The 14,390-nt window shown below is 27.8% G+C and overlaps 1 protein-coding gene across 1 annotated transcript; it reads left to right on the top strand.

Annotated features, from left to right (window-relative positions):
• The first annotated feature begins 7,334 nt into the window (after positions 1-7,334).
• On the top strand, positions 7,335-8,164 carry LOC113857280 (ethylene-responsive transcription factor ERF003-like). Its single transcript, XM_027489089.1, has 2 exons — positions 7,335-7,417; positions 7,666-8,164. The coding sequence occupies exons 1-2, from the start codon at positions 7,335-7,337 to the stop codon at positions 8,162-8,164; spliced, it is 582 nt and encodes a 193-aa protein (XP_027344890.1).
• The last annotated feature ends 6,226 nt before the right edge of the window (positions 8,165-14,390 follow it).

Below are 14,390 nucleotides of genomic sequence, written 5' to 3'. Positions count from 1 at the left end.
AGTTTGAAAAAAGACTTTTTTTGGTAGAAAAATATTTGCACTTGTAAAAATATAATTTTGAGTTTAGGAAAAGTTAGGTTTTTAAAAAAAGATAAAAAAATAATTTTGTTTATGATAAAAAATTAAGAATTTTGCATAAACAGAAGAACAAAAGAGCAGAACACATAATAATAAGATAAAGAATACAAAAAAAATAATAATAGAACGAAAAAACCTTACTTGATCTAGCAAATTAGAGTGTTTTTGTTGACTCCCTTGATAGTTTAGGATTCGCCACTTCACCTTTAGATTTATTATCTATGATTGACTTCAAGATATCTTTAAGAATATTTAGCTCATTTGCAATTGTTTCCTCTCCCTCTTTTTCAATATTCTTTGTTTCAAAAGCTTTCTTTGTTCTAAGAGTTTTGATTCTCTATGATCTCTCTCTTAGAGTTTTCTCTCTTTTCTTTCTCTTTCTTTCTTGTGTTGAAAAAAAGTTCACTCTTCTTTGTCGTCTTCTCAAAAAAAAGTCTTTTTCGTTTTGAGTATCCAAACTTTCTATTTATATTAAATTTTTAAAATCCTAAATCTCATTTATTTATTTATTTATTTATTTATTAACCAAAATATCTATCTATTTTAAATTTAAAATCTTAACCTCTTGTAGATCTAGAATTTAAATCCTATCTAATTTTAATTTAATTTAATTTAATTTTTGTTATTTTAAAATTATCTTTAAAAGGAGTTCAAATAAAATTATGTATTCACATATTTAAATTAACTTTTTTTTATTACATTTATCCTCACTCGATCTCAACTGATCTATAGTGTCAAGATTTTTTTTACTTTTGTGATTGCTTCATTCTACTGTGCCGAGTAAAGAAATTTATAGCTATATTAATCATAAAACTTTTCACTTTTGCTTCTTAATATCAACAATTTTAAAAGTAAGGTTATCATGTTCGAGTGAATCCCGCTGATGCCAAAATGATTAAAGCTCAATTTGAGTCTTTTTAAGTATTATAAGAGAGGAATTAACTCATAATGGCACGAACGGTTTATCATGGTTATAAAAATTATCACTGCTTCGAATTGCTATGATTTTAAAAGCATGCCTAATCCTTACTTTTTTTCTTTGGTTGCTGAATGTTAATTAACTTCAAACCCCACTTCATGGCTGTTTAGAAATAGAAACAAAGTATAAAACAAAAGTAAAAGTTATCCAAATTTAATTTCTAAAAAATACATATTTTTTACACTTAAAATTTTTATATTATATTATTTACCACATTATTTGTTTAGCTTTTTCTTCCTTCACCCACTTCACATTCATTAATCTAGTTACTTAAGAAGGAGAACCGCTTGCATTGTTTCTTAAAAATCTTTAGAAATGAGATGTGGGTGTCAAATTTGAGATATCATGGTTCTAACATTTTCAAGATAGAAAAGTAAATTCATCGTAAATATTTATCATTCACTTTAATCCGAATTTGGGCTTTGAACATAGAGCATAACAAATTGTTGGGCTTGAGTCTTGGTTTCAGTCCAGGTTGCGAGCAAAATGAGAACAAAAGTTTAGTTGCTTTGACAAAAAAAAAAGTTTTAGTTCCTAAGTGTCTATTTTGGAAATATATAAAATCATTTATTCTTACTATTATTATACATGTTCAAATATAAAATTAAATTTTTTATTAAAATTTATTTAAATATACATTCTACTTATGCTTAACGCTTTGAAATTAATTCTATCAAAATTAGTCTTATCAAATTCTAAAACAAATAGGCTTAAGATTCCTTTCTTTGTTATAGTCTAATGCTCAATCCATGAACCTTTGCACTGCTTGTGGGCCTAGAACCCATGAACAAAATTGTTTATAAAGGACTGCAGGACTTTATTCAACCCATGAATGAATGTTGACAAAACAAATAAAAATAAAAAATCAAATGAACAAAACCCATTAATTTGAAGTTTAACTGAATACATTATTCATAGGTGGTTTGCAATTTCACTAAAAGTTATGATTATTTGTAGCTCTAAAGTGAAGACATACCCATCACCTTGAACTCTTCTATGAGTTCTATCCACCAAATGAAAAAACTAGTGAGAGCAACTTGGAACATTAAATCATGAAGGAGTCCTTTTACGTGAGGACTTTACATAACATGCTTATGTCAGCAATTTATTTTTACTAGTTAAATATTAAATAAGTGAGACTGGGTTAATTTTTATGAAAATCTATAAAATAGACAAGTACAAAGTTTTTCTATATGTGAAATTTCAATATGAAAAAGCGAACTCATTAAATTGAGAACTCTCTGAACTGCAATTTATTAATTGCTACATTTACTCTTGAAAAAAGTGAATTACTTCTGCAAGAACCTTTTCTTACTACACCATGTAGTGTATTGGATGTTTTTCATGATACAACATGGTTGCTTAATTCATCAGCATAAAAAGTACATATATAATCATATCATGCATAGTATTTGAAAGAATCCCAATCGAAAGTTATAGACCCCACTATCTCAAAGAATTTGGACACTGAAACTAAACAAATTATATTGCCAAGATAGTGTAGTAGATCTATTTAAATTTTGAAGAGCCAAGGAAAATTAAGTACTTATAATTGGCATCATCACTCCCATTTGCTCAAAGTTATAATTATCATTTAATTGTACTCCTTTAGTACTAGATATTGCTAGTTCGGCAAACAGGTTAACAGTGATTAAAAATTTCACGCGTTGACACACAATTAAAAGCCGTACGTGGAGACTTCATCGTTAATGAAACTTCGTGAATGTTGTTCCATCCAATGATATTGTTATAATTGTTGTTATTACTCATTATTTGATCGATATACAAAATAATGCTTTAATTTTTTGCCTTACAAATGGAAGAGCTTTCTGGCTTTGTTATTATGATAATAATTAACACACAAGGTTGAACGAGGTTGGATGGTGCACATGTTCTGCTCCCTCAATAGCCATGTTATTCAATTATATAAATAAACAAAGTCAAGTGAATAATTAAATACGAAGATGCATTACGCATATGATAAGGACAAAAACAGTAGTAACATCATGCAAAAGATACGTCCCTTAGATATAGCCAGTGACGATAATAAAAAGCCTGAAGTTGGGAAAACATAATTCCATGCAATTAATGGCCCGTCATGTTGATTCCTTTCTATCTAACACTTTGCTTGGCGTATATAACTTATCATTAGCTTACTATTCTTCTCTTTTTTAGAACTAAGAGACATGTGTCTCACACAGTGTGTGTATATACATATCCAAAGGCCTGCTCCATAAAAACCTATTAAATCTTTCTGTAAAAATCATCTTCTTTCTTGTAATTGTTTGATACTATTAAGCTTTTATATTACATAAAATAAAATCAAAATGGATTATATATAGATATGTATCCAAAAATTAAATAGATGTTATAAGATTCTTTCTCTTACAATTTGTAATAGTAAAATCAAAAGATAAAAAATTTAAGAATAAGTGAAAAATAATGCTTAATGGATATTATATGGTTATAAAACTTTTATTTTTTTATATTTAAGATCAATACATGCATGGAAATTAAAGATTTATTCTATTAAAACATAATGTATTTTTAATTGTTACTTTTCTGAAAAATTTAAAAATAACTGCACAAATTTATGAAATTAGAAATTGAAGACATGAAAAATCAAGAGAAACATATACATGAGATAAATAAAAAGTTAATAAATAAAATTAAATGAAATAATAAATTGAAATATTTTTTAAATTATCAACAATTTGAGTGGAAGGAATTTTGTATCATGTATAGATTTTTCCATGAAAAAAAAATTGTGCTTTGCGCATAAATTATAATCATGCTAGCCAGTTAAAAGTAATTAATCATACACTTGCTAGATATTTATCTGACATTTTATGAATTAATATTGAAGATATGTACGACATGGTAAGGTATTCATATATAGAATATGTATACATCTATCTCTGCCTACTGCCGGCAGCTTTTTTGTCTCTTGTGTTAAAAGTTTTTTCTTAAAAAAAAGTGAGTAATTAATTGATAAAATAAAGTTATAACAAAAGAAAAATGATAATAAAGTTTAGAATTAAGTAATCTGAAATATATGCAAAGCTTTCAGCTAAGCTTGACAAAAGCATTTACAATGTCAACGACAGACAGACAACAGTAAGAGATGACTTCATATATTTTTGGCTCCTTAATTAATTTATCAAGCAATTATAATGTCTTTTCATCCTTCGTAGAGACCCCATCCCTATCTGAGAGGGATATATAAAAAAATTGTCTTTCAGAGCCAATTCTTTTATTATTATTGTTGTTGTTGTTAGAAAAGGACTGATAAATTCTATTGACTCTGCCAGCAGCATTTAGAAATAAACATAAAGTTTTTATGTGATTTAAACAAATCACTTATATTTATCACTAGATTAAAACATGGACGGTAATCTAAAAAATTCACATACATATGTTCGTAGCAAGATCATTATAAAATTGGCTGTACACGAAAACGCAGTCTGTGGAGGTTCATTGTAGTTGTTATACTATGCTTTTGGAGTGTTTAAAAGGCCGAATATTTTCCTTGATTTTATTTATAATTTTCATCTCAAAAAAGGTACGTAACCTCACATAATTATATATTTTATTTGGACGAATTTTACCAATAAAATTAATTTGAGATTTTTTCTACACAAATTGCCAACTTAAAAATTTTAAAACACCCAATACTCAATTACTATATTTTTGCCCCGACAAAGCGATTTTAGTTTCTGATTTCAATATTTAGCTTGTAGTGTTTTCACATCTACCTTTAAAACTTACGATTATTAGTTAATTTCACCAAAAGAAATAGTGTCAATAACACTTTACAGTAATTAACTTTATTAATGTAACTGTTTTTATATACTTTTCGGTATAAAAAACGTGTAAATATAAATTATAATTAAACATTTACAAAAATTGCAAATAATATTCCATCCAGATATTTTTTCGTTGCTACTTTAAAGAACAAAAAATAAAAAATAAAAAGTTGCATGCGTACATGCTCATCCCTCACAGGCTCTAATATGTGGACACTATATAACCAATAATGTACTCACATTAGACTATGTAATTGGTTCATGATATATATACACACACACATGCCTTGAACATATCTATGAAGTCTTGTCATTTAATAACAACTGGGTTCACTTCATTATTTTTTTACATACTCACTTTATTTTTGCTAGTTCACGTAAATACGTAATGATATGTAAAAAGTGTTTCTTAACAACAAACATTATTCTAAAGTAACATTTATATATATTGCACCTCCATAGCTCATGTTTTTCACACAACAACATACGTTTCACAGGGTGCATGAGCCTTATAAAATTATAATTTCCTTGGGGCTAGCAAGACCCAAATTTGCTTGGCATGTGTGGCTAACCTAAGCCTCGAGAAAATGAGTGAAACATATTAAACGGGTACAACGAAATATATAATTCATGCAAAAATGTTACTAACATGGATTGCCTAATGCAACAAATAGGAGGTCAAAAATAGCAGCTATTACCCTACAAGGCCCAGCTCGTGCCACCAAACCAAGCATAGGATGGGCTTTAAAATTACGTAAAAAGTAACACATACATAAATGTTCTCCTATATGTCAAACGCATGTTCAAATTTCTAATTCATTACTTTACACCTAACCTTAAGCTTCTCAATTACTTATTACGTGTGTGATAAGAATTATAAAAGAAAAGATTCCGTGCATCAAACGTGAATTTGAGTCTTCACCATACATTGTGGCCTGTGGATAGGTTTCCATGAAAGCTTTGATGTGAACCACGTATATGAGCTATGTCTACCAAAATCTTCAACATTTGCCGTCATATTGAAAATCAGGGATTCATATATATATATATATATATATAGATGTGAACAACTTGGGAAGACCATTATTAAATATTATAGTTAAAGTGCCTGTTTCGTTATACTTCTTTTTGAATTTGAATATCCTAATTGTCTTAGTTATATATAGTAATAGCTATAATATGTAGCTAATTGCATGCTGATTTTGGGGAGCGTGATGTGCAGTGTACTCAAATAGACGACAAGTACGTCACACTGAAACTAAGTCAAAGAGCTAGAAGAGTGTAAATTTAATATTATTAAGACTTTCGTATAGAACAACTTCGAACTAGCTAGTGAGTGTATATTCATTGTCCCTGACTTTAGGATATGTCTTAACCTTAAGAGGCACATCTCATTATGAAGTTTAAGTTTTTCTTTCCCTAAAAGGACAATTTCTTAACATTTCTCGTACTCCATGGTATTTTACAGTTAACTATCAATTCCAGAGTAGCAACCTACTTACAGATATGTACTCGATCAATAGCATCTAACTCACAAGTCACAACCTTGTGTGACACTGATAAGGAGTGGAGAAAAGTAAACTAGGCCATTAGAGTCACTCCAAATACAAAAAAGAAATGTGTTAGTTGTTTATTTAGCAGTGAGTGAAGACTATAATAATAACTTTTGTAAAGAGTAAGGATTGGTCATGATAAAGTTCATCGATATTATTCATGACACAATAAAATGGATCATGAGTGTTTGATACTCTTTTGGAGTTACTCTATTTATACGATCCGTGTAAATAGAGTTGGGAAATTATGATGCAACATGTGATGGGAAGTAAATAATAATAATAATAATGATGATGATAATAATAATAATAATAATAATAAAGTAACACTGCCATAAAATTACTCTACTTGAATGGAAGGCTAAGATGTGTCGTAGAAAAACCCAACTACAAAATTTTTACCTTTTCTCATTACAATTATTTAAATTTAATGCTTTTTAACTTCAAAATTTATTCACTAATTGAAAAAGAAAATATTACATGTACAATTCAACTGTCTGCATATAAAAATATCATTTTAAAAAAATTATTTATTTTTTAAAATAAATGTTTACAACATAACATTATTTTGGTTTAATTTGCTGAATTAGACACGTTTATCATCTTTTAATTAAAATTAACACTGTTAACAGAAAAAATGTAAATTTTTGAAACTTTACATAATAAAATATATTTGAAAAATATAAACTAATAGAAAGTATATCAAAATTTTCAGCCTCCACGAACTGTACCGCAATAAAAGGGGGTGTGAAACATTTATGTGGGCCATTAATATATAAATTGATAGCGGGCAAGGCTGTATAAATAGCCATTTATAAATCTAGCAAAGCTCCTTCTCCTTCACTTCACTTCAGTCACCTTTCCTCTCACAAACACGTTCGAGCCTTCAAACTTGAAGTTTCTCTTTACCTCATCATCATGGCAAGACCCCAACAACGCTATCGAGGAGTTCGTCAAAGGCACTGGGGTTCTTGGGTCTCTGAAATTCGCCACCCTTTATTGTAATTTACTTTTCCTTTCCATACCTAACAAAGTGATCACATAACGACACATGAATTTGCGTTTTTCTCTATTAAAGAGAATAAATTTGACAACACAATACGTTTTATGTTATTTTTACTTTTAAAAGCTCTTCCATGTGTGTAAAGTAATTTATAACATTATTAAGCACTTGATATGGTTATTGCACTCGAGTTTTTTAGTAGTGTTAATGAAAATTGAAACATTTTGTATTTTTTTGGGATAATAGGAAGACAAGAATATGGCTTGGCACCTTTGAAACTGCAGAAGATGCAGCAAGAGCATATGATGAAGCAGCTAGGCTCATGTGTGGACCAAAAGCACGCACCAACTTTCCATACAACCAAAATGAACCACACTCATCTTCATCCAAGCTTCTCTCTGCCACTTTGACAGCAAAGTTACATAAGTGTCACATGGCTTCGCTTTCCCTTCAAATGGCTAAACAGAAACCAGCCCAAAAAGACCCTCAAGGTTCACAAAGATCCAATCCATTTCCCTCTGGCGGTGACATTGCTGGAACAAGCGCTGAGAGTGGTTTTAGATGGCCAGAGAACAGACACGAGGAATTGCAATGGCTAGAAGGGAATTGGGTTGGGCTTGAAGGCCAAGTTGAAGTTTCCCATCAACAATTTCAGCCAGTTCTTGAAGAAGATCACATAGAGCAGATGATACAAGAGTTGCTTGATTATGGATCAATTGAACTTTGTTCTGTTGGCTCAGCTTAGATACTCAAAATCTTAGCATGCTCCATTGGTCAGTGCAAGCATCTTTTTCTTTTGCAGGGTTTGGTAACTTGGTATAATTCACTATGTAATAAAAGTATAAGTTTAGTACCATAGGAGAGTCACCGTTAGTTTCATCTATCACTTCACTAATTTGTGGACAATCATGTGGAACCAGAATGTAGCCAATCATGCAAACAGTATATCATGCATATGATGGACTATAATAGAGAATTAGTATCAATAGAATACAATTTTCTTGCTTCTGTTTTTGTTTATATCTGCTATTACTCAAAGTTGCCCAAAATTCTTTAGTAAGTGTAGGATAGCCGTGGGACCTCTTTCATGTTAGATATGATATCCTAAGATTTTATTTTATATATTGTTTGTTATCATTATTATGCAGATAACTTTTGGATTATATGTCAAGAAAGACAATAACAAAAGAAAAGGGAGAGAGAAGAAAATGGGGCTAATCAAGCTAGTAGTCAAATTCATCTAACATTAGTTACAAAGCATAGGTGGAAAAACACTGAGAACCTTTAACCATTGTACTGCCACGGTAAAGGCAAATTATTTCAAACATGGTTAGCACATTGTTGTCATAAAGCCACCACTTTTGGCAGTAGCAGGCGCTAACTAAGCATCACTGACCCTTATGAGAAGATAGAGATTGAAACAGAGAAGGCAGCAATTTGAAAAAAATAATCACGCAAAGCTTATTGTCCAAATATAAAGTCAATCTCTTGGTGTTGCAGACAAGGAATGTGCACATTGATATTATATACAGCCAATTATGACCAAGTATTAATTGCCAATCTGGAGGGATCATGATGAAGCATTACTTCTTTGACAATAAACATTCCTATCTCTATTTCTACATAAAGCTTTAGGGATATAGATGATTTTAATTTACAACTATTTTTGAGCTGTAGAAGGTTGAAAGAAGAACGACACACAAAAAAAATAAAAATGCATCAAATATATATTTAATTAAAAGATTGTAATAACATTAAAATTAATTTAAGACAGCTTGATTAAAAATTTATTATTATTTTAGTCCATCTTGAACTTTTGATTAGTTACTTCTATAATTCGTGCAAGAATTATCATTTCATATTATCTTCCGATGAAAAGATTGAGATTCAAACTCATGTGATTGTCACAAATAAAAAGCTGACCATGTGAGCCTAAACAGCATTGTTCATTCCTGTTTCGTATCTTACTTTTTCTAGTTGATAACAGACCAGACGACCTTTTATATTCTCTTTTGAAGTATCCTTCCTTCCGTCTTCCATTTTGGCTCACTAACCTGACTTGTCCCATTCACAATCCACGTTACTCAACTACTTCTAATTTTAAGCACATTTCATGAAGAGTTGAATTATACAGATTTTTTTAACATTTATATAAAAGTATGTAATAGAAACAATAAATAATAATTCTTTATCAACACTATAATACTTAATACTATAAATATATCAGATATTATAATTTTCAATAATACTCTTGAACACAACTTAAAAATAATTTATTATATTATATATATATATTTTTATTTTTTTTGGGTTCATCTCTGTGAGTCATATTCAACGAGAATCATCTATTTTTCTTAAACCGTATCTTTGGCAAAGACAATATTGGATTTTAAATTCTAAAGTCATGACAAGTTGTGATGCGTGATACTTTATATACGAACTAGACACAGATACCACGTTTAATTTTTATCCGATTTAAACATAAAGGATCTCTACCACTTTAGAAATTATCAACGGATTGATTGCATCACATTGCTAACTCTTTTCCAGACCATTGTTCTTAAAAAATTGAAATATCAAGACAATTGTTAGAACGAAATTTCCTAGTGATAAAATAGCCTAGACTTGAAGTCCCATGATGCAAACAAGCATACATGATGTCTGTAGCATTTCTTCTCTTTTATCCAAAATAAACAAATATGGAGTTTTGTCTGGCACTTTGGAAATGTAATAGTTGTTAAGCAAGAAACTTTAATTATATGCACGGGGAAGTGTCCTTCATGCTTACAATCACCAACATGTTATTTCCAACATTGCGGACCCGTATGTCTCTTGACTTTGCAATCATGCTTCAGTCATGTATATTATATGATCTGCTCACAGCAAATTCGTATAGAGGAGATAAGATATAAGACAAAGTAGTGTCAAACATTGTAGCCGGTACGATCATACATAACAATAAAGTGCACATTTTCTGTCTTAAGAGATTTTCTTGTACCTAATTTTGTTCTAGCATATTTGGATGATGCGCCAACTAAGGAAAAATAAAAAACTTTGGTACTTAATTTACTGTTTTTTGAGATTAAGGTGAAAAACATGTCTCAAAGCTAAAGCCACTAGTTAAACAAACCTACGGAGAGAGAGAAAGAGAGATAGAGAGGAGAACGGGAATTAAATTTCGATCTCAATACTCTAGAGGCCGTAAAACAAATTGGATTCAATGTTCTCAGTGAAATCTTTTTGCATGTGAAATATGTAAAACAATGGCTGGTATAATCATAAAATCTCCTTAATCATTTTCTACTACTATGTTGTTTTAACTTTTAATGTTTAAATCTTTGAAAGTTGGGGTCGCAATGAATTTCACTATTCTATCCCCATGCTTAATGATTATTTATCTACCTGGTAATTGATTTTGTCCCCCGCAACCATTCAAAAGCACAAATTTGATAAGCCTAATGACATGACAAAAAAGACAATTATTCAGATTAGTTGAATAATCTCTCAAATGGTGTGTCTAGCAAGGATACAATAAAACAAAGCCATAATTTCTGTCTTAGTTAAGTTAACTAATTAGATGCTAAGCAAATGACTAGTTTGGTAAACAATATAGTAAAATGGAGGAACTATACTTAATATAGGTGACAAACAATTCAACGCCTAAAAGGGCTAGCACATTTTGTACAACATTATTGGAAATATGGGTGCTGTCAAATCCAAGACTTCTTAATAAAACCAAAAAATGGAGTCACTATTTTTAAGTGAACAATGTATGCAAACATAGCTTATGGACATTCCAATTTTTGGTTCAATGAACCCAATTTTATGGGATTTATGTAAGTTAAGCACATTGAAGATACATTTATGTCAGTAGCCATCTTCTATTACTTAAAACAAGGATTATAAGCACATTTTCTCTATATCTAAGAGACATACCGACAGAGGCACACATGAGATGTCATGCATGTTTCCCTTTCAGTTGTCCTTCTCCTTCTCCATTTCTTCACATGGTCTCTCAGTTTGGCTTATGCTATGTCCATTTGCTTATCGTTCAAAAACTAGTTCTCTCACTTTTCATTTTGATAAAATGTCATTAAAGATCATTTTTAACATATGTTTCCATTATGTTCATAATTTAATCTATCAAAATTAATTCAGCTCAATTTTAAAATAAATGTGTATATTAAAAAGAAATTGTTAATAAATAATATTTCAAAAAATTTATTTTTTGATCGTCTTCAATAAGATTGAATTAGTTGTTGTAGTTTAAACCAAATGTGTTTATAGGCATCTATTGTTGCAGCCTTGCATGTCTACTATCAGCTGATTGCAACTATTCAGAATCTGATTTTGATATTCCGTTTCCCTTCTTCGTTGATTCATGGTTTTTTTTTTCTGTGGTGTGGACCACATGATGACCAGAATTATTCAGTGTGAGATTCCAAATAATTCGGACCAGGTAAACGTCAGAGACATCCAAGTACAATGAATCCAAAGAATGTTACTCAGAGGAGTCTCTGGCTAGCTATCATATATGAGAGCTATATTTAATACCATATGCTAATAATTGAAGTGCTGGATTCAGTATTGAGAAATTGTGGCCTCGCATTAAATTATTTTTCTTTACTACTTATTTTTAAATGGCAAATCAGAAGATGTATGTATTTTGAATAAAGAAAGGAGAAAGAGTAAAAGTAGATTTTGAATATATTTAGGTAATATTTTAATTAGACGCTTATTTTATAAATTTAATCATAATTTTTTAAGAAAATTTAAAAATTATAAGTTGATTTTATAATTTTTTTCTCTAACACTTTCTATTAAGTGTATTAATCTTACAAGTTAACTTGTAAGTATTTTGGATAAAAACTAAAAAAAAAAAAGGTAAAAAAACTCTTATGGAACAAGTATATATACAAGTGATTGTATTAAAAGCTTATATGAATAATTAATGTTAATTATATAGTTATATATCAATAGTAGGGGTAGAAATAGGTTTACTCATTAGAGACTTATGACCTAATTTACATTAGATTGAACTTTTTTTTACTTAATATCAACATTTTATTAAAGGCAAATTTAGAGTAAAGATAATACTCTAACTCGTTATAATTCTAAAAAAAATTGATAATATATATACAAAAATTATTAATCTAATTCACAATTAATTTTTGAAAGAGTTTACTCCAAGCAACTTCCAAAATACATATCTTAAACATTTGGTCCAAGCTTTGATCTCTTTACAAAATTAGTTTTATAAATTTATATTAAATTCATAACTTAGAAGAATCATACTTATTCCTTTTCGTTTTGTAAAATACACTTTTAATATTAATTTTTTTAAAAATAAATTAATATGTTATTAGTTTCGTCTTATCCATAAAAAGTCTAATAATCAAGCTATTAAATTCACTAATAACTATTCATGTATAACTATTTAAAAGGCATAATAATATGATAAATGAAGGTTTTATTGAATAATAAGTTATTATATATTACATGAAAGTTTACTGCATAAATTTATTACAAATTTTTATGAAAATATATTAAAAATAATTTATAGATTATTTTATGAGATTTTAACAAAATTTTCAAAATGTCTCTCGATACTAATACTTTTCCTATCAGCAGAGGAGTAAGTATCCTGTTCGTTACGCGCATAGATTTTGTGAAAATATATAAAAACATTTTATAATACTTAAAGTTAATTTTATTGATAAAAAATATTTTAGTGACACTTAAATTGAAATATAAAATCATATATATATATATATATATATATATATATATTCATAACTTTTAATTTAAATTATTTTAATAATAATTTACAAATATATTATTCAATTTGATGTTGATTGAAAATTTTTCAATTTTGATTATAGAAAATAATAAAATAAAAACACCACATCATTACATATATAATAAAAAAATAATTTTAATTTATTAATATGACAATTCAAAATGCATGTCACAGCATGTAATCAACTTAACTCTTAAATATAAATATTTTTAAAAATTAGTAATTTAAACAATTAGTTATCTTTTTCATTATATCATGTATCTCATTGAATTGAGCATTTAATTTTTTTTTTTCAGTTTTATCCTAATTTAATTTTTAATCTATTTTACAATTTTTAAAAATTATATTTTTTATTTAATGTTAATTAATATAATAAAAAATTATTATCAATAAATAAAATTTTTAATATTTTGAAAAATGTAGAAGAGCAGAAATTAAATTATTCTAAAAATATTTCTTTTAATAATTATCAATTGACGATAAATTTAAGTAACTCTTGATTATAAATATCAAATTTTATATAAATGAAATATTTTAACATATAGATATAATAATATATTTTATGTTTTAAAAATATATGTTTGATATTAAAATAAATTTATCTAATAAACTGTTAATTATTTTTAAATATGTATAATTTTGTCAGACTTGATTTATTTTAAAAGAACTTTTAAATTTTAATATTTTCAATTCTTCAAATTAATCTACTTAATTTAAAAATTTATTTAACTAGTAATTTTTTAGTGTCATTAAATTAAAACTAAATATTATTAATGATAAATTTTAATCAATTAAATATATCATATGACCAATTTTAGGGATTTTTTTATAATCGTTTTTAAATATTATAACTACACTCGTAAAGAAAAAAAATAGTTTTTTTAACTAAAAATAATAATTTAGTTCATTAAAAACTATTTATTTGTATTTCAATGAAATTTAGTGTCACTAATTTATTTGTACTTTTTTTTATCACGTTTTGATGTATAAGTTAAAGAATAATAAACATATATTTTTAAACACTTGAATTGCTTACAAATAAACATTCAAGAATTTTTGTTGTAAATATAATATTTTTTACTTAATAAAAATATTTTTTTTCTTAACATACACATTTGATTTATAACTTTAAAATTGTTAATAAACTGTCTATAATAAAATAAAAAGTTGC

Source organism: Abrus precatorius, unplaced genomic scaffold, assembly GCF_003935025.1.
Source record: "Abrus precatorius isolate BTA unplaced genomic scaffold, Abrus_2018 Scaffold153, whole genome shotgun sequence".
NCBI classification, from domain to species: Eukaryota; Viridiplantae; Streptophyta; class Magnoliopsida; order Fabales; family Fabaceae; genus Abrus; species Abrus precatorius.
This window is presented reverse-complemented; position numbering and strand designations above follow the sequence as displayed.

Coding starts and splice junctions, on each gene's coding strand:
- LOC113857280 (XM_027489089.1), top strand. CDS start 7,335: ATGGCAAGACCCCAACAACGCTATCGAGGAGTTCGTCAAAGGCACTGG. Junction 7,418..7,665: donor GAAATTCGCCACCCTTTATT/GTAATTTACTTT, acceptor TTGGGATAATAG/GAAGACAAGAATATGGCTTG.